General features: G+C 34.2%; 1 protein-coding gene across 1 annotated transcript in view; it reads right to left on the bottom strand.

The window, feature by feature from the left end:
* Positions 1-544: 544 nt before the first annotated feature.
* Positions 545-18,820, bottom strand: part of LOC127859613 (fibrillin-1-like) — a 43,584-nt gene continuing 25,308 nt past the window's right edge. The window contains exons 31-47 of the mRNA XM_052397115.1: positions 18,490-18,759; positions 16,720-16,989; positions 15,407-15,676; positions 13,685-13,954; positions 11,907-12,176; positions 9,916-10,197; positions 9,645-9,674; positions 9,260-9,372; positions 8,966-9,030; positions 8,537-8,691; positions 8,151-8,262; positions 6,943-7,089; positions 6,485-6,672; positions 5,429-5,499; positions 4,820-4,870; positions 2,985-3,009; positions 545-2,627 (exon numbers count right to left, since the gene is read on the bottom strand). Coding sequence (XP_052253075.1) covers positions 2,995-3,009; positions 4,820-4,870; positions 5,429-5,499; positions 6,485-6,672; positions 6,943-7,089; positions 8,151-8,262; positions 8,537-8,691; positions 8,966-9,030; positions 9,260-9,372; positions 9,645-9,674; positions 9,916-10,197; positions 11,907-12,176; positions 13,685-13,954; positions 15,407-15,676; positions 16,720-16,989; positions 18,490-18,759 — 2,579 coding nt within the window. The 3' untranslated portion in view covers positions 545-2,627; positions 2,985-2,994. The remainder of the gene's footprint in view (positions 2,628-2,984; positions 3,010-4,819; positions 4,871-5,428; positions 5,500-6,484; positions 6,673-6,942; positions 7,090-8,150; positions 8,263-8,536; positions 8,692-8,965; positions 9,031-9,259; positions 9,373-9,644; positions 9,675-9,915; positions 10,198-11,906; positions 12,177-13,684; positions 13,955-15,406; positions 15,677-16,719; positions 16,990-18,489; positions 18,760-18,820) is intronic.

The raw sequence follows: 18,820 nt of genomic DNA, 5'->3' as shown, positions 1-18,820 counted from the left end.
TTCGCCTTTGGGCAATCGCAGGAAAACCGTCATATTCACCCCATTGTAAGTCTATATTTTAGTTTTGACTTCATATACATGATTCTCGAACCTCGAGCAGGGGTTTGATTATTTATATCCCCCATAACCCACTGAACATTAAACTATGAAAATCTGCATTTCAATTCTAAGTATTAATATGAAATATTTCGGGCCTGATACAAATGTAACTAACTAACTTAATGTTTGTCTTACCTGTAAGCAGTTCAAATACATGTTTCTAAATACGGGATTTTTGCATAATTTAATATAACATCTAAAATTATAAACGGCGTCATGGTTGTGGCAAAGCAATAACTGCAAAAGTGGGTGCACTTGAAAATGACGCACTAACTTAAAATTTGTTCGTTGCAACTAAAACATTTTTTAAATTATCGATCAATTATAGATCATAGAAGCGGTCTATGGACTAAGTGTGTGTTTTCCTTCTACTGTTTTTAATATGACTTTTGACTAAACGTTAGTTTATTTTTTGGTTTTCTGTGGGCAGATAACAACACATGTGTGCTTATATGTTCTATATTCCACTGTCATATCATTTAATATAATACATTCATATGAATTACTGAATTATGTTTATGTTTAAATGTATATATAATATGTGTTGCTTTATCTATAGCCATGTTCATAAGCCAACCTTTTGTTATTTAATGTTGGACATCAGTCGAATCGAGTTATGTTTTGTAAACTCACAGTCTTATGTGCAACTCTGCGTTTCAAACAGTCGTCCATAGTAGATCATGCCATGTCATAACTTCTAACCATTAGCAACTATAAAATTAACAACCTACGTGTTCTAATTTAAAGTCCATCTTTGTTATATTGTTAACATGCATGTAGAAGCATTTTCAATGATGCTCTTATAGACAATTCTGGTTACCACAAAATAATTCTTAACAATAGTCTAGGGCGTTTTTGTGATGTGTGGCTTTAAAATGCTGTGTTTTACGCAACATTTTCAAAATTGAATATTAAAAGCCAATGCATACATAATGTAAACTTTGTCAAATTGATATATTTTAACAAGATCTAATTTACACGATCTGCTCTTGTAACTTTATTCTTATTGTGTAATTGGTTTCATGAGGAGGAAATCCCGCAAAATTAGAAAATCAACATAAAACTTGCAATATGTTATTCATCTTTATCAAAAATATAATCTTATATTAACTTATATATAATAATCCTTAAATAAGAACATGAGTATAACAGCACAAATAGATTAATATATACAAACATGTAACAGCAATATTAATACATATATGATTCTTCGTTTGAACAAAAATGTTCACTATCGAATACATGAAACAATATTTACAACTTCTAAAAACAGGTGACGTTTGATATAACATTGATTAATTTATAAGGGCTTATTTTTAATGTTACATGAACAAGAATAAGGTGATAAAGACAACGATTATAATAAGGGATACTTAAAATGCATATTTTACTATTTAACATTCAGACAAATAAAGTATTCATGTGAAACTACTTGGGTTCTTATAACTGGTTGTACACTCAATTAAAAAGCAGATATGAATTCTACCTTTGTATGCAATATAGTATAATAACAACAACAAAATACAGACGGATTTCATATCCTTACACAATCATTAATATTGCATAACAAACTATGTGTTAAAAATAATGCATTGATCATAATAAGTTCAATATAGTTCATTAAAATACGTAATTGGAACACAGAAAATGCACATGTATGCGCCAATAAAGGCTTCGTTTATCTCTTTGCAATAAAAAAAATCATAACAAAATGCAGCTCATATACCCAGACTACCCAAACAATGTGACTTTTTTCGATCAGTGGTTTAAAACTTTATGATCACCGTCAATCTCTTCAAGTAATCAGGTGAGATACAATTATTTCGATGTACTTGAAATGCAATCATACACGTATATATATATATATATACATAGATATTTGATATGTGTGCAAATATTTTATATGTGTGCTTCGGAAAGCTTTAATTATGCAACAAACTTCATTGTTTTCCGATTACAAAAGAATTCGAAAACATACACTATTTTATGAGGTTAATTCAAGTCAACTGTCACATTTTTTAAACAAAAACTTGAATCCGCCGTGCATCCACTTTCAATGAATAGTGTGTTCCACGTAGCAAACGCAACCGTTCATAACCAGAAACTATCGAATTCAAAATTTAAATGTCGTTGATACAGAAAATAGTATACACTAAAAAAATTGTTGAGCACCGTATGTTTGATATGTACAAAAGCAAAGTTATATCTCAGATATCACATACGAAGTGAAATATATACATTATTTTGATTGTTTAGATGGGGTAATAGAACAAATGTTAAACAAACATATACGTGTTTCCTTTTCATCAACAGAACTTCAGTTGTACATTTTCATCAAAACGTTGGTCAAATCGTGTTTATTCGTCAATTATTTTCAATTTCACATATTTCAACATGGGCCATCAATGTTTTGAACACAGATTTATGTCCCAATGAAATATTATTTTTTGGATTGGAACCATACAATGACGATCCATTACTTTTGAAGAAGGTGGGCATGGCAGCATATGTGTTGATTGTCGCAATATCTTAAAATATAACAAAAATTCAGGTTAGAACTCTTTTCTCGTGATGGATTTTATACTAACTATGTTAATATATAATATATTCAAGAAAATGTGTATTGACGCAATGCTATGCTTTTAAATTATTTTTTTTAAATATTTATTTATCTTTAAATTTAACTATGCAATTGGTGTAAATTAACATCAAAGCCGAAATCAAAACACAATACAACAACCAGAATGTGTAAGTCTACATATAACGTTACTTCAATTACTAATATGTGGCATGTAATTGTACTGATTGAATAAAATATATATGTGAAAAATAACGTATTGAGACGAACGTCCGCATGGTATTACATTAAACAGCACAGTACTTACAAAGTCTTTATCACATCTTCGTGCCCTGCAAGTATAAATACAATCAAGATAAAGACTTGAACACATGTGCGTATAACAACATTACAATCTCAATTAACTTCTCGGGACATTCTTACAATAAACAAACCAAATGACATGTTGTAAATTAATTGGAAAAACCATTGATTTTTAAGCGTATTCAACAGCTTTAAGGTAGCGCACCTGTAATGGGCACCTTTCCAAATATAATATAATGTATTATTTTCTTAATCAGCATCATTTCACTGAACTACATGCAAATTTTTAGGTAGGCTTTCCGTGCTTTTTAAAATATATAATGATTTTTTTTTTAATTCACCCCCACGCTCGGCTTTTTTCCAGTTTATAAGTTCCATTATTCATCCAGATTTCCGAATATGGGCATGCAGTTGGTGTTTACAGATGCAGTAAAGGTGTTTAAAGTTTAAACAAGATGAAACAAGTATTCTTTTACAGACATTTAATTGTTGTAACTTGTTATATATGGAAGAGCACCATGAAATGTAAGTGGTTTCAGCCAATTAGAAATTGGGTTGGTTAAAAACGAAGTGTCATTAAATTCAAAATAATATCATTTCAGTAATATTTTGAACTTAGTTTTTATAGATACACTATATACAGAAAAAATGCCAAGAAATAGACAGATTTACCGTTTACTTTTTGAAGAATAATAAAAATGCAACATGCATGATTCGTATTTTCAGCAGTAAATCACCCAAAGATTGGTTTATACAGGCAGTTATTGTAATGTTTGTGTTATTGCTGGAAAACCGGAATACTATATAACAAAAACATAGCTTATATGCTATATTAAATCAAATTACGTTAGAAAAGAAATAAAACGCGTCGCAAAAAGTATGCGCTGTATGCAGGATTTGAACATGCGCGGGAAGATCCCAAATTATTTCTAGTCTATCGCCTTAACCACCCGGCCACGACAACTTCACAAAGGCTCTTTAATCTTCAGAGAAATCGCGGGAAATCATAACAGGTGTGCTACCTTAAAATGTGTGAAACCGTTGGTCTGTGAATGTACAATTTAATTCGGGTAAGCTTGTTGATCAGTAGTAATTGCACATACTTATGACTGAGGTAGTGAGGAGAATGAGTTAGGAATGACCAAGAATTTCATTTTCAATTTAAGCGACATGCGCTCTACCAGTTGAGCTAACTGGTCCGGAAAAAGCATAACTATATTGATTATTACGCTTCTAAATAGGATAAGCCCTACGGTGCGAAACTGCGTGTTACGAAAATATTCCTAAAGCAGTTACAGATTAGACATATTATAACTATTATTCAATGTCAAAGGCATTTTATTTTGGATATGAATCAAAATATAAAAATGTCGTTTAGATATTTTTGTGAAGATACGTGTATTCTTTTATACACAACCCCATGAATTAACTAGAAATCATTCGACAATCTTTGACGAACTGAAAGGCGGTGAAATATTTGTATATTGTTTCGTGTAAAGCACGTCATAACTTCAAAAACAAAATTTACAATAAGCAATTAATTTTGCTGAAAGTGGTAATGCATCTTAAAATGGACACATCTGATCTCTGCATTTTGCTCGATGAATGCATCTCAAAAGAGAAACATCTCTGTACTTTTGAGAACAATGCTTTTAAGAAGGGACAAAGGGACACATCACTGTTCTTTTTCAATTTATTAATCTAAAAAGGGACATATCTCTGTACTTTTGGGATCAATTCATCTCAAAAGAGACACATCTCTGTTCTTTTGAGATAAATGCATCTCAAAAGGGACGCATCTTTGTACTTTCGAGATAGACTTTTTATTTCAGTACATACCTCATATATAGGATGTGGTCTCCTATCGGTAAGTGGTCTCTGTATGTGATACTGTAAAATAAAAACAGGTTAATACTAGAGAGTGAAATAACGAAAGGTTGTAAGTTATTTCTTTTTATCAACATACTGTCCTTAATTTAAGTTACAATCATCAGTCAAGTTTGTAAATATGATTGAATGTACTGATTTTTAAATGATCAGCTATCTTGTTACGTTATAATTCCAAAATAGATTCTGGCATATTCAACATTCTTGGTTAAAATTCCTTACAAATAGGACTTTTGCTTAAAATATTAATATATAACGGAATATCGGCCTTTTATTTGGACAGTCTAATAATTTGTGTTTCGAATAGGGTACATTCATAATAGCATTATAGTCACAATAACATTATACACATCATTGTAATATATCATGTAAATATGCACCCACAAATATTACTTTTCCCTATTATTGACAGAAATCAACTTGTTGCATAAAGTCAATTATTTGTTAGAAAGTCATAATTAACCTTTACCATATAAACCTTAAGCAGGGATGAGCATGCTTTTGCTATAAGAATACGGTGTGTTGGTATACATGTATATACAAATAAGGTACGTTACTTACTGGTTCGTTCGGAGATATGTAATTGTACAAGAAGTCCCATGAGAAATTTGAAGGTTGTTGGTTATCGTAAACTGAAACATACAAACAAACGTTTGAATTTTACAATGAAAAATAAATTAACACGTTTATTTAAATTGATAGCAAATATCAGTTGCTAAACAAAAGAGTTACAAACGTTCCTTTCTTTCATGGGGGCAATACTGTATACAGTTTTAAAAAGGAAACCATAGTTCTGACAAATATGTATATTTTACAATCCGAAACCGCAAGAGATTTCAAGAAATTATAAGGTGCATAAACTTTAACACTGTAAGATTTGTACTCGACTTTTATACTAAAGCTAAACATTAGAGTTTTAGTTGTCACAGAAAAGCAATACTCGTGCATTCCATTTAGTATTTAGAACCATATTCAACGCTAGATATGCGTCATCTGTGTATTCTTTAACCCATTTATGCCTAGTGGACTCTCCCATCCTTCTAAATTGGATCAATTTATTTCCAAAATTAGGGATGTTTATTATATTTATTTCTATATTTAGAATATTTCTTACAGAAATTCCTTTAAGCAAACAGCGCAGACCCTAATGAGACGCCGCATTATGGGTATACGCTGTTTGCAAAGGCCTTTTTTAGACGCTAGGCTTAAATGGGTTAAACACAAATGAATTCAATCATTCATCATGTATAAGCAATTTATGCAGTACCATGTATGGGTTAAAGTATAACATGTAAAACCTTTATAATTATAGCCTGTTCATGACGACAGCTATGATGCGGATTACACTTATTATGACCGTGGTGGTCACGGATGTGGTAGCTATGAAAATGTGAAAGATACAAATGATGATGAAATGTGATCATGGTTTCATACTTCCAAGTAAGCGGATGTGTTTTTACTGTTAAACTGAGCCACCAGACATGAAAATTAAACAAGTATGATTTTAATGGTCGGAGCTATCAACCACGGGTTTCGATTATTGACGTTTACGGTTCCGAAAAACCTGTGTCTTTATACTGTCATCACAGAACTCGCATTATTGCGCAAGGTACGTACCATAGCGTTCCTGGTTCGCATAATCAACGTCTCTATTTCGGCGCTTCTTCCGGTCTTCATCGGAAAAGGTAGAGGAGGACGAGGAGTCCCATTGGCGGCTGTGCTGCTTGTACATAGGGTCGTTTCGGCCCCATGTATCGATTTTCACAGGCATTCCATGCGTGAAGAAACCATTGTTGAACGAGTCCCTAACACGTGGAACAGAAGCATAATTGAAACATCTTTTATTTGTGTTTGAAGCTGCAGAAAACGGCTTGTTTAACCAGTTATGTTTCGTAATTGCCATATCAAGCAGTTAACTTGCTTGACGTCGATTCCTTCACTTCAAACCACCTTAAATGCTTTGCGTATTTGGAATGTGCATTTACATAAGATAAGGCAAAATGAAATACGCCACGGTGTTGCAGCAAAGCAGGCAATTATGTTTTTTTTCGTATATTCTAAATGCTTTTCTGTACCTGTCATATTCAGTTGAAAACTTCCTTCTGCGGTTTTTCACAGCATAAATGATGATTATGGCCACAACCAGAACCGCGATCAAAAATAGCGGAATACCAATACCAAGCCCTAAAACCAGCCCTAAATCGTCCTCCGTCTTGACAGGCCTGCAAACAAACGTAACAAGTGTTTTTTTCAACTAAAACAAACTGCAATATCCTTTAAACAGCAGTTCCCTACAAACAGCAATCCCCTAAAAACAGCAATCCCCTACTAAGAGCAATCCCCCACAAACAGCAATCCCCTACTAACAGAATACCTCTTCCGGTTTAAAGTTGACGCAGAAATAATAAGATAACATGGACATAATAAATCTAGCAGTGATATTTTTAAGTTGTGTGAGGATTCCGAAGTTAGTGTTTCATTATAAGGGATATAGCTGCCATGCAATTCTGGAAAACAAACATGCATTTTTTGTCTGACGAATTCAAACGTTAATAATTTGCATATTCTCCATGGCTGCATTTTCACCATATGGCGCTTTATTGAAATATACACAGTTTATCAACTAGGAGAACGATTTTGTTAAGATTTCGCGGGAGTCATGCTTAAGTCGTTCTTTCATTTCCGTAACCAGAGCATCCGTTACTAAAGCAACCGCAAGTTTTGTCTGACGAAATATAAAACTGAAATAATATGCATATTCCCCATATGGCCCGCTCTCAACTACCTTAATTTCATCAACTTAACTGGAATACTTTTCGAGTTTTTGCAGAATCAAATCCTTGCTTTTAATTACATACGTAGCCATGACAACCATACTCAAACGTAAATAATGTTAATTAAACCTTTATGGCCTTATCCACATACCAAGTTTCATCAACATAATTTTTAGTAATAGTATAATTCGGATTCAGAAGGACAGAAGGACAGGGGCACTAACGGACCCATGCAAAAGCGACGGACCGGGGGTAAACCTGTAGTATCCTTCAGTTACAATGACAGGTAACAAATAACATACATTTAACATTATATAATTTAGCATAACATCCACGAGTCTTCTAAACTTAAATTCCTGGTCATAAGATAAATCAATATTCTTAATTAAATTAACACAGACTTATAACTCGTCTAATCTTACAAATATTTTTTTTGAATCTCCACACTGTTTTAAATAAAAATTAGAATTCATTTTCATTTATTTTTATTAATATAAAAATCTACTCACTCGCAGGAAGGATTCTCATCCACCACCACGCATGCGTAGTTGTTAGGACATTGTCCGCGAACACTCAAGTAAATATCACACAATTGATCATTCAATGGTTTTGTGGCATCAACTTAAATTGACAACAGTAGGATACAAAAGGGTATCATTAAAATAAAACTTGACAATAACGCGATTTTTTGACAATCAATAGAACGTAAATGCAACAGAATCTTATAGACCTGTTTTTTGTAATAATTTCGATAGGAAATATTGAAATCCAAAAAATGTTTGTAGAATTTTATGTCGTCATGCGCTTAGCAACATTAGAACGAGTTACCAGAATTTGCTTAAAAACTCCGCTAGTGCAACGTTAAGTGGTTAGTCAGGTGTAAAGGCAATCTTACATATAACTCCGCCAACTGCCGCAACACTCGCGTTATATTGCACGTTGTTCCAATTCAGTTTTGCATTGTTCAAGCTCTGCGTTGCTTGTGTGAACAGCTGTAAAGCTTCTTGGCCATCGTCCATGAAAATAGTGGCGTAAACAATCACACTGCCACTGAAAATATCATACAAAAATGTGTAATGCTTTCATCATCCTCGTAGAGTTAAAGTGAGTTTGTTGTATCGCTGGTCTGTAAAGTGTTGTGTTTTTGCGTCTATGCAAATTTTAGATTTATGACGATTCTTACTTTACCAAACGATCGAATTTTAAATGGTACTTTAATTAAGTAAAATCGAGCACACTTGTGTGTACCATTACATTTGGTTAGCCGTTTAGTGCCGACGTTCTTTAATATGCTATAAATCTTTAACGTTACTGAGCGACTTACATTGAGATACGATTAACTATAACCTTCTTCAGTTTGCTACCCATATTCGCATACTGGGCAGTAATCTGTAACAAATAAACATTACACAAATAAGAAAGTTATTATAATACACAGAAATAACAGCTTTATATTATAATTAACTGTAAACCATACAAAGAATCATTCGAAATTATGCAACGGTGTTTGACGTAAACAACGTCTTAGGACTTTACGGACCAATAATGAAATTAATTGTTAAACATGCACGGAAAGGTGAAAAGAAATAACGTTTAGTAAACAACACGTGGGACTTACGAAAGTAGACAATATATCCGCCCACTGCTCGAACGTCGCCTTCACAGAAAAGTTCAACTTGCTGACCATGTCTTTAGGAATAGCAATCGTGATGGAAATATCAACGCGATCCTCTGATAAACAAAGAAAATGCAAAAAGCGTGCATTTATTTTAGATATTCACCGTGGAAAGAACGAAAAGTCTAGATATCTTATTGTTTTACTCCTCCGTAGTGGATACGTCAAATAACACTTTTTATGCGAAATTACTATTGTGCAGATGTCGCCATAATTGTATTCATGAAAAATGATGAAACTTTGCATAGAATTACTGAATTATCAAAAAACTTATTCGCCTACCCTTTAAGAACTTAACGTAATTTAGAGAAAATTAATAACTACTTACGTTGCGGGGCTAACGTAGTTGTCGTTGAGGCTGAAACAAATAGATTAAACTACTAAGTTCAAATACCAGTTAAACTACTTCATACTATTTTACGATATAAAGATAAGGTCAGTCAAACTTAGTTAAAACATAGTTTCAAAATGGCAATCCGTATCAGTATCAATATTGACAGAGGGAATATAATATATAAGTACAATCTTCACAATAATATTCATTATCAATATCATTATCAAATCACGAATATCATTAAACTGATTTAAAATATTCTTACCGTCCTGAACGCATGATCCATTTCTTTCAATGAATCCTATCAGACACGAGCATTCAAACCCTCCGTTGGTGTTGTGACAGAACTTTTCGAGGTTGGCGCTACAATTGTGAGTTCCGAGCTGGCATTCGTCTACATCGGTGTCACACGTCGCACCTTCCCATTGGGCATTGCACAAGCACGTGCCATTCACGTGATTGCAAGTCTGCGTTGAAACCAACGCGTTGGTGGTGTTGCAGTTACACGGCGTGTTACAGCCATTTCCGTATTTATTTTTGCTACATGCTGAAACAAATTAAATTAAATACACTTCAATACCGTTATTTCGAACACCGATAATCTGAAGTCACCGTTATTTCGAAGTATTTTTCGGTGTCGATTTTGATTCTTGTTTGTTAAATGTAAAATTTCATTGTTAATCCGAACTTCGTTAAACCGAAGAAATCGTTAATTCGAAGTGATTCTGTCGGTCCCAACACTATAATTCGCACCTAATTATCAATCATTAATTCGAAGTCAAAACTGCAAAATACTGAGCGTAATTTCACACCTTTGTCGTCGAGCGTCAAAAGCCGATAATTACACCCCTGTCGTCTGCGCGAACGCCGATGTTCAGAGAGACATCGCGTATTATTTAAAAAAAAAGGTTAATTCATTTCCGAAAAATGTATTCATATGTATGTATGTCTGATAATTTGTGTTATTCGTTTTATTTTATATGTTCTGTAATAAGAGAAAAATAAAAACAAGAAAAAGAATCGTTTTATTCCCCCGTTTGTTACGAGTAGAAATCTATAGCTATCTGACTAGTTTACGTTTTTAAGTAAGCATGTAACCGAACCATGCGAATTCCACAACGTTTTATTTTAAAGGAATCAAATAAGTCTTCTTTCAAATGTTTATTTCGAATTATCGTTAATCCGAAGTTTTTTTAACGGTCCCGACGACTTCGAAATAACGGTGTTGAAGTGTAATGACATTATATATTTACAATAACAAATAAAATGCAATAATAGTAAAATTGTACTTAAATTATTTTCTTTGATTTTCTAAGTATCTAGAAAAATTATAATCATGAATTCATCGGAGATTTCTTAAGTAAGGAACTTTTTATGAGATTCTGGATGGATATAGCGCGTATCCCTAAAATTATGTAGTTTGTAACAACAAAAGAAATGTATACGAATTTTATTTTGCTGCATCTATATTACAAAAAGAACTAGACTACGTTCTATGTCTTTCTTACAGAAAATGCTAGGAAAACATGGATTTATGGATTAAGGCCGACACAATTCGATTACTACAAAACGATTTTGATCTTGCATCAATATCAAAACGCGACCTGTACTTAATAATGTTATATATAACAAGCCTAAAAATAAAATGTTAAACTATTTCAGTGATGATCTTAAACAAGGTAAACCTTAAAACCTGCGAACCAATTGATCGACAGACAAACTCGAACACCTTCTGTGTGGTGGCTGTCATAAACCAATCACGGAATTAGTGGTAATAAATGCCCCCGGAACCGAAGGAATTCACAAGATTTATATGTATTACAAATATATGAATATTGCAACAGAATAACCTTATGAAAATTGTAAAAAGTGTTAAGTCTGCCTCATAAAGGCGCCATACGAGCTATGCGTGTTGCTGCGGTATGCAATGGTTTGGCAGTTGTGAGTACCAAACACTCATATCAGATAATTATAACACGTGTTTAGATAAGCATGTTCGCCGGTGCATTAACATTATATTACCGGTAACTTCTAATATGCAAGGAACGTCATTTCTCCGTTGTCATTTATTTTAAATCTCTTTCAAATGCAAGTTCAAAGAATCAAATAACAAAATACACTTGCACTTCTGAACAATGAAAAACGGTGTTTAATAAAACATGGAATTACCCAGTTGTATGAATGTATGTTATGTAGATGTTAATGTTCATTTGAAATTGTTATTGTGCATATACTATAAGTATGACACGGGCTTACCCTCGCATACACCGGAAACATCAGTATATCCGATGTTGCATGGACAGGTGAATGATCCGTTATTATTGGCACACGTGGAATTTTGTCGACAGTTGTGAGTACCAATCTTGCATTCGTCTACATCGGCTTCACATGTCGCACCTTCCCATTGGGCATTGCACAAGCACGTGCCATTCACATGATTGCAAGTCTGCGTTGAAACCAACGCGTTGGTGGTGTTGCAGTTACACGGCGTATTACAGCCATTCCCATATTTATTGTTGCTACATGCTAAGACAAATTGAATAAAATAAAGGCATCAAATATTTACAATAACAAATAAAATGCAATATCAGTGCAGTTGTACTTGATTTTTTTCTTTTATTTCTACGTATCTACAACAATTATAATCATGAAAGTATCGGAGATTGATTTTCTACGTATCTACACACATTATACTCATGAATTCATCGAATATTTCTTACTTAAATAACTCTTTTATCAGAATATGGATGGATATAGCGCGTAAACCCAGAATTATGTAGTTTGTAACAACAAAAGAAATATATATGCATGTTATTCTGTTGCATCTATGTAACAAAACGAACTAGACTACCGTATGTCTTTCTGATAGAAAAAGCTACGAAAACATAGCTTTACGGATTAAGCTCGATAAAATGCAATACCACAACACGATTTATTGGCTTGCAACAACAACATAACGCGACCATTACTAAATAATGTTATTCATGACAAGTCTTAAAATCAAATGTAAAGCTAATTCAGTGGTTTTCCGGAAACAATGTAAACCTAAAAACCTTTTGTCTGGTGGTTGTAAGAAAACAAGCAAATTCGTTGAATTGATATCCCCCGCTAATATGCTTCTGGACAATCATACCAAGTTTCAATTAAATCCGCCAAAGCACTTCCAAGATATGGCTCCGGACTCACAAAAAAAGCATTTTTCCAGATACAATGGGCCATTACTCTGTTTTTATAGATTGTGTACACTGCCATTTTGCGTGCATCATCCTATTATCCATATATATACACATACCAAGTTTCAATGAAATCCGCCAAAGCACTTCCAAGATATGGCTCCGGACGGACGGACGGACGGACGGACTGACGGAAAGACGGAAGGACGGACGGACAACGCCAAAACAATATCCCTCCGCCTATGGCGGTGGATAACAATCACGAAATTAGTGGTAATTAATGTCCACCGGAGCAGCAGGAATTCACAAGATATATATGTTTTACAAATTTATGAATATTGCAACAGTATTACCTTATGGACATTATTAAAGTGTTTCGACTGCCTCATATAGGCAGGTAAACGAGCCATGCGTGTTGCTGCAGTGTGCTATGGTTTGACAGTTGTGAGTACCTAACTTTCTTATCCGATAATTATAACACGTGTGTACATGCAAATGAATTAGTATATACGCTAGTGCATTGACATTATATAACCGGTTATTTCTAATAAGCATTCGGCGTCTTTTGTCCGTTGTCATTTCTTATAAATACCTTTCAAATGCATATTCAACGAATCAAATAACAAAATACACTTGCACTTCTGAACAATGAAAAACGGTGTTTAATAAAACATGGAATTACCGAGTTGTGTGAATGTATGTTATGTACACACATACTCTTGCACTTATAAACAATGAAAAACGGTGTTTTATAAAACACTGATTTACACAGTTGAATTAGTGTATGTAATGTTTATGTTAATCTTCATTTAAAGTTGTTATTGTTATTGAGTATATACTATAAGTATGACACATGCTTACCTTCGCATATACCGGAAACATCAATATATCCGATGTTGCATTGACAGGTGAATGATCCGTTATTGTTGGCACACGTGGTATTTTGTCGACAGTTGTGAGTACCCAGCTTGCATTCGTCTACATCGGCTTCACATGTCGCACCTTCCCATTGGTCATTGCACAAGCACGTGCCATTCACATGATTGCAAGTCTGCGTTGACACCAACGCGTTGGTGGTGTTGCAGTTACACGGCGTGTTACAGCCATTCCCATATTTATTGTTGCTGCATGCTGAAACAAATAAAATAAAATAATGACATCAAACATTTACAATAATAAACAAGAGATTTCCAAGCAATATGGTCCCCTACAGGTGAATATCCACCAGTGTCAGTAAATATATAAATATATTTGTTGCCATTGCAACCAGAATTCTTGACGTAGGAACAAAATGAATTGACGTGCATAATCTTCATATTGCCATCTGTCCATGTTTCAAGTTTCATGAAAAAAGAAGAACTTTGAAAGTTATCGCAGGATCCAGAAAAGTGTGACTGACTGACAGACAGACTGACAGACAGAGCGCAAACCATAGGTCCCCTCCGGTTACATCTGTAGGGGACACTAAAATGCAATATCAGTGCAGTTGTACTTGAATTATTTTCTTTTATTTCTACGTATCTACACAAATTATAATCATGAATTCATCGCAGATTGATTTTCTATGTATTTACACACATTATAATCATGAATTAATCGAAGATTTCTTAGGTTAAGAACTTTTTTTGAGAATCTGGGTTGATATATCGCATATACCTATAATTATTAAGATTGTAACAACAAAAGAAATTTCTATGCATTTTATTCTGCTGCATCTATGAAAAAAAGAACTGGACTACGTTATGTTTTTCTTATAGAAAATGCAAGGAAAACATTGTTTTTAGGATTATGATCGATAAAATGCAATAACTATAACACCATTTATTGGCTTGAATCCATAACCAAACGCGACCCGTACTAAATACTGTTATACATGACAAGCCTAAAAGTAAAATGTTAGGCTATTTCAGTGATAATCCGAAAACAATGTAAACCTAAAAACCTGCGAACCAATTGATCGATAGACTAACGCGCACACCTTCTGTGTTGTGGTTGTCATAAAACAGTCATGGAATTAGTGGTAATAAATGTCCGCCGGAACAGTTGGAATTCACAAGATTTATACGTATTACAAATATATGAATATTGCAACAGTAATAACTTATGAACATTATTAAAAGCTTTTTAACCTGTCTCAAATAGGCATGTAAACGAGCGATGCGTGTTGATGCAGCGTGCTATGGTTTGACAGTTGTGAGTATCGAACATTAATATCAAATAATTATGACACGTGTTTACATGCAAATACATTTCTAGTCTATTTGTTGCTATAGCAACCAGAATGTTTGACGTAGGAACAAACAAAACAACGAGAATAAAGTCCATATTGCCATCTATCTATCTTTCAAGTTTCATGAAAAAATATGAAGAGCTGTTAAAGTTATCGCAGGATCCAGAAAAGTTGACAGACTCACAGACTCACAGACAGTCGCACAGAGCGCAAATCACAAGACCCCTCCGGTCAAACCGGTAGGGGACAACAACACACTGAATTACCCAGTTTAATGAATGAATGTTATTTAGATGTCCATCTTCATTGGCAATTGTCATTGAACATACACTATAAGTATGACGCATGGTTACCTGTGCATACACCGGAAACATCAGTATATCCGTCGTCGCATTGACAGGTGAATGATCCGTTATTATTGACACACGTGGTATTTTGTCGACAGTTGTGAGTACCAAGCTTGCATTCATCTACATCAGCTTCACACGTCGCACCTTCCCATTGGGCATTGCACAAGCACGTGCCATTCACGTGATTGCAAGTCTGCGTTGAAACCAACGCGTTGGTGGTGTTGCAGTTACACGGCGTGTTACACCCATTTCCGTATTTATTGTTGCTACATGCTGAAACAAATTAAATTAAATAATGACATTATATATTTACAATAACAAATAAAATGCAATAATAGTAAAATTGTACTTAAATTATTTTCTTTGATTTTCTAAGTATCTAGAAAAATTATAATCATGAATTCATCGGAGATTTCTTAAGTAAGGAACTTTTTATGAGATTCTGGATGGATATAGCGCGTATCCCTAAAATTATGTAGTTTGTAACAACAAAAGAAATGTATACGAATTTTATTTTGCTGCATCTATATTACAAAAAGAACTAGACTACGTCCTATGTCTTTCTTACAGAAAATGCTAGGAAAACATGGATTTATGGATTAAGGCCGACACAATTCGATTACTACAAAACGATTTTGATCTTGCATCAATATCAAAACGCGACCTGTACTTAATAATATTATATATAACAAGCCTAAAAATAAAATGTTAAACTATTTCAGTGATGATCTTAAACAAGGTAAACCTTAAAACCTGCGAACCAATTGATCGACAGACAAACTCGAACACCTTCTGTGTGGTGGCTGTCATAAACCAATCACGGAATTAGTGGTAATAAATGCCCCCGGAACCGAAGGAATTCACAAGATTTATATGTATTACAAATATATGAATATTGCAACAGAATAACCTTATGAAAATTGTAAAAAGTGTTAAGTCTGCCTCATAAAGGCGCCATACGAGCTATGCGTGTTGCTGCGGTATGCAATGGTTTGGCAGTTGTGAGTACCAAACACTCATATCAGATAATTATAACACGTGTTTAGATAAGCATGTTCGCCGGTGCATTAACATTATATTACCGGTAACTTCTAATATGCAAGGAACGTCATTTCTCCGTTGTCATTTATTTTAAATCTCTTTCAAATGCAAGTTCAAAGAATCAAATAACAAAATACACTTGCACTTCTGAACAATGAAAAACGGTGTTTAATAAAACATGGAATTACCCAGTTGTATGAATGTATGTTATGTAGATGTTAATGTTCATTTGAAATTGTTATTGTGCATATACTATAAGTATGACACGGGCTTACCCTCGCATACACCGGAAACATCAGTATATCCGATGTTGCATGGACAGGTGAATGATCCGTTATTATTGGCACACGTGGAATTTTGTCGACAGTTGTGAGTACCAATCTTGCATTCGTCTACATCGGCTTCACATGTCGCACCTTCCCATTGGGCATTGCACAAGCACGTGCCATTCACATGATTGCAAGTCTGCGTTGAAACCAACGCGTTGGTGGTGTTGCAGTTACACGGCGTATTACAGCCATTCCCATATTTATTGTTGCTACATGCTAAGACAAATTGAATAAAATAAAGGCATCAAATATTTACAATAACAAATAAAATGCAATATCAGTGCAGTTGTACTTGATTTTTTTCTTTTATTTCTACGTATCTACAACAATTATAATCATGAAAGTATCGGAGATTGATTTTCTACGTATCTACACACATTATACTCATGAATTCATCGAATATTTCTTACTTAAATAACTCTTTTATCAGAATATGGATGGATATAGCGCGTAAACCCAGAATTATGTAGTTTGTAACAACAAAAGAAATATATATGCATGTTATTCTGTTGCATCTATGTAACAAAACGAACTAGACTACCGTATGTCTTTCTGATAGAAAATGCTACGAAAACATAGCTTTACGGATTAAGCTCGATAAAATGCAATACCACAACACGATTTATTGGCTTGCAACAACAACATAACGCGACCATTACTAAATAATGTTATTCATGACAAGTCTTAAAATCAAATGTAAAGCTAATTCAGTGGTTTTCCGGAAACAATGTAAACCTAAAAACCTTTTGTCTGGTGGTTGTAAGAAAACAAGCAAATTCGTTGAATTGATATCCCCCGCTAATATGCTGCTGGACAATTATACCAAGTTTCAATTAAATCCGCCAAAGCACTTCCAAGATATGGCTCCGGACTCACAAAAAAAGCATTTTTCCAGATACAATGGGCCATTACTCTGTTTTTATAGATTGTGTACACTGCCATTTTGCGTGCATCATCCTATTATCCATATATATACACATACCAAGTTTCAATGAAATCCGCCAAAGCACTTCCAAGATATGGCTCCGGACGGACGGACGGACGGACGGAAAGACGGAAGGACGGACGGACAACGCCAAAACAATATCCCTCCGCCTATGGCGGTGGATAACAATCACGAAATTAGTGGTAATTAATGTCCACCGGAACAGCAGGAATTCACAAGATATATATGTTTTACAAATTTATGAATATTGCAACAGTATTACCTTATGGACATTATTAAAGTGTTTCGACTGCCTCATATAGGCAGGTAAACGAGCCATGCGTGTTGCTGCAGTGTGCTATGGTTTGACAGTTGTGAGTACCTAACTTTCTTATCCGATAATTATAACACGTGTGTACATGCAAATGAATTAGTATATACGCTAGTGCATTGACATTATATAACCGGTTATTTCTAATAAGCATTCGGCGTCTTTTGTCCGTTGTCATTTCTTATAAATACCTTTCAAATGCATATTCAACGAATCAAATAACAAAATACACTTGCACTTCTGAACAATGAAAAACGGTGTTTAATAAAACATGGAATTACCGAGTTGTGTGAATGTATGTAATGTAGACACATACTCTTGCACTTATAAACAATGAAAAACGGTGTTTTATAAAACACTGATTTACACAGTTGAATGAGTGTATGTAATGTTTATGTTAATCTTCATTTAAAGTTGTTATTGTTATTGAGTATATACTATAAGTATGACACGGGCTTACCTTCGCATATACCGGAAACATCAATATATCCGATGTTGCATTGACAGGTGAATGATCCGTTATTGTTGGCACACGTGGTATTTTGTCGACAGTTGTGAGTACCCAGCTTGCATTCGTCTACATCGGCTTCACATGTCGCACCTTCCCATTGGTCATTGCACAAGCACGTGCCATTCACATGATTGCAAGTCTGCGTTGACACCAACGCGTTGGTGGTGTTGCAGTTACACGGCGTGTTACAGCCATTCCCATATTTATTGTTGCTGCATGCTGAAACAAATAAAATAAAATAATGACATCAAACATTTACAATAATAAACAAGAGATTGCC

The sequence above is a fragment of the Dreissena polymorpha genome, chromosome 15 (genome assembly GCF_020536995.1).
Source record: "Dreissena polymorpha isolate Duluth1 chromosome 15, UMN_Dpol_1.0, whole genome shotgun sequence".
In the NCBI taxonomy this organism is placed as follows: Eukaryota; Metazoa; Mollusca; class Bivalvia; order Myida; family Dreissenidae; genus Dreissena; species Dreissena polymorpha.
The sequence above is the reverse complement of the archived record's forward strand: the minus strand, read 5'-3'. Positions and strand labels throughout refer to the sequence as shown.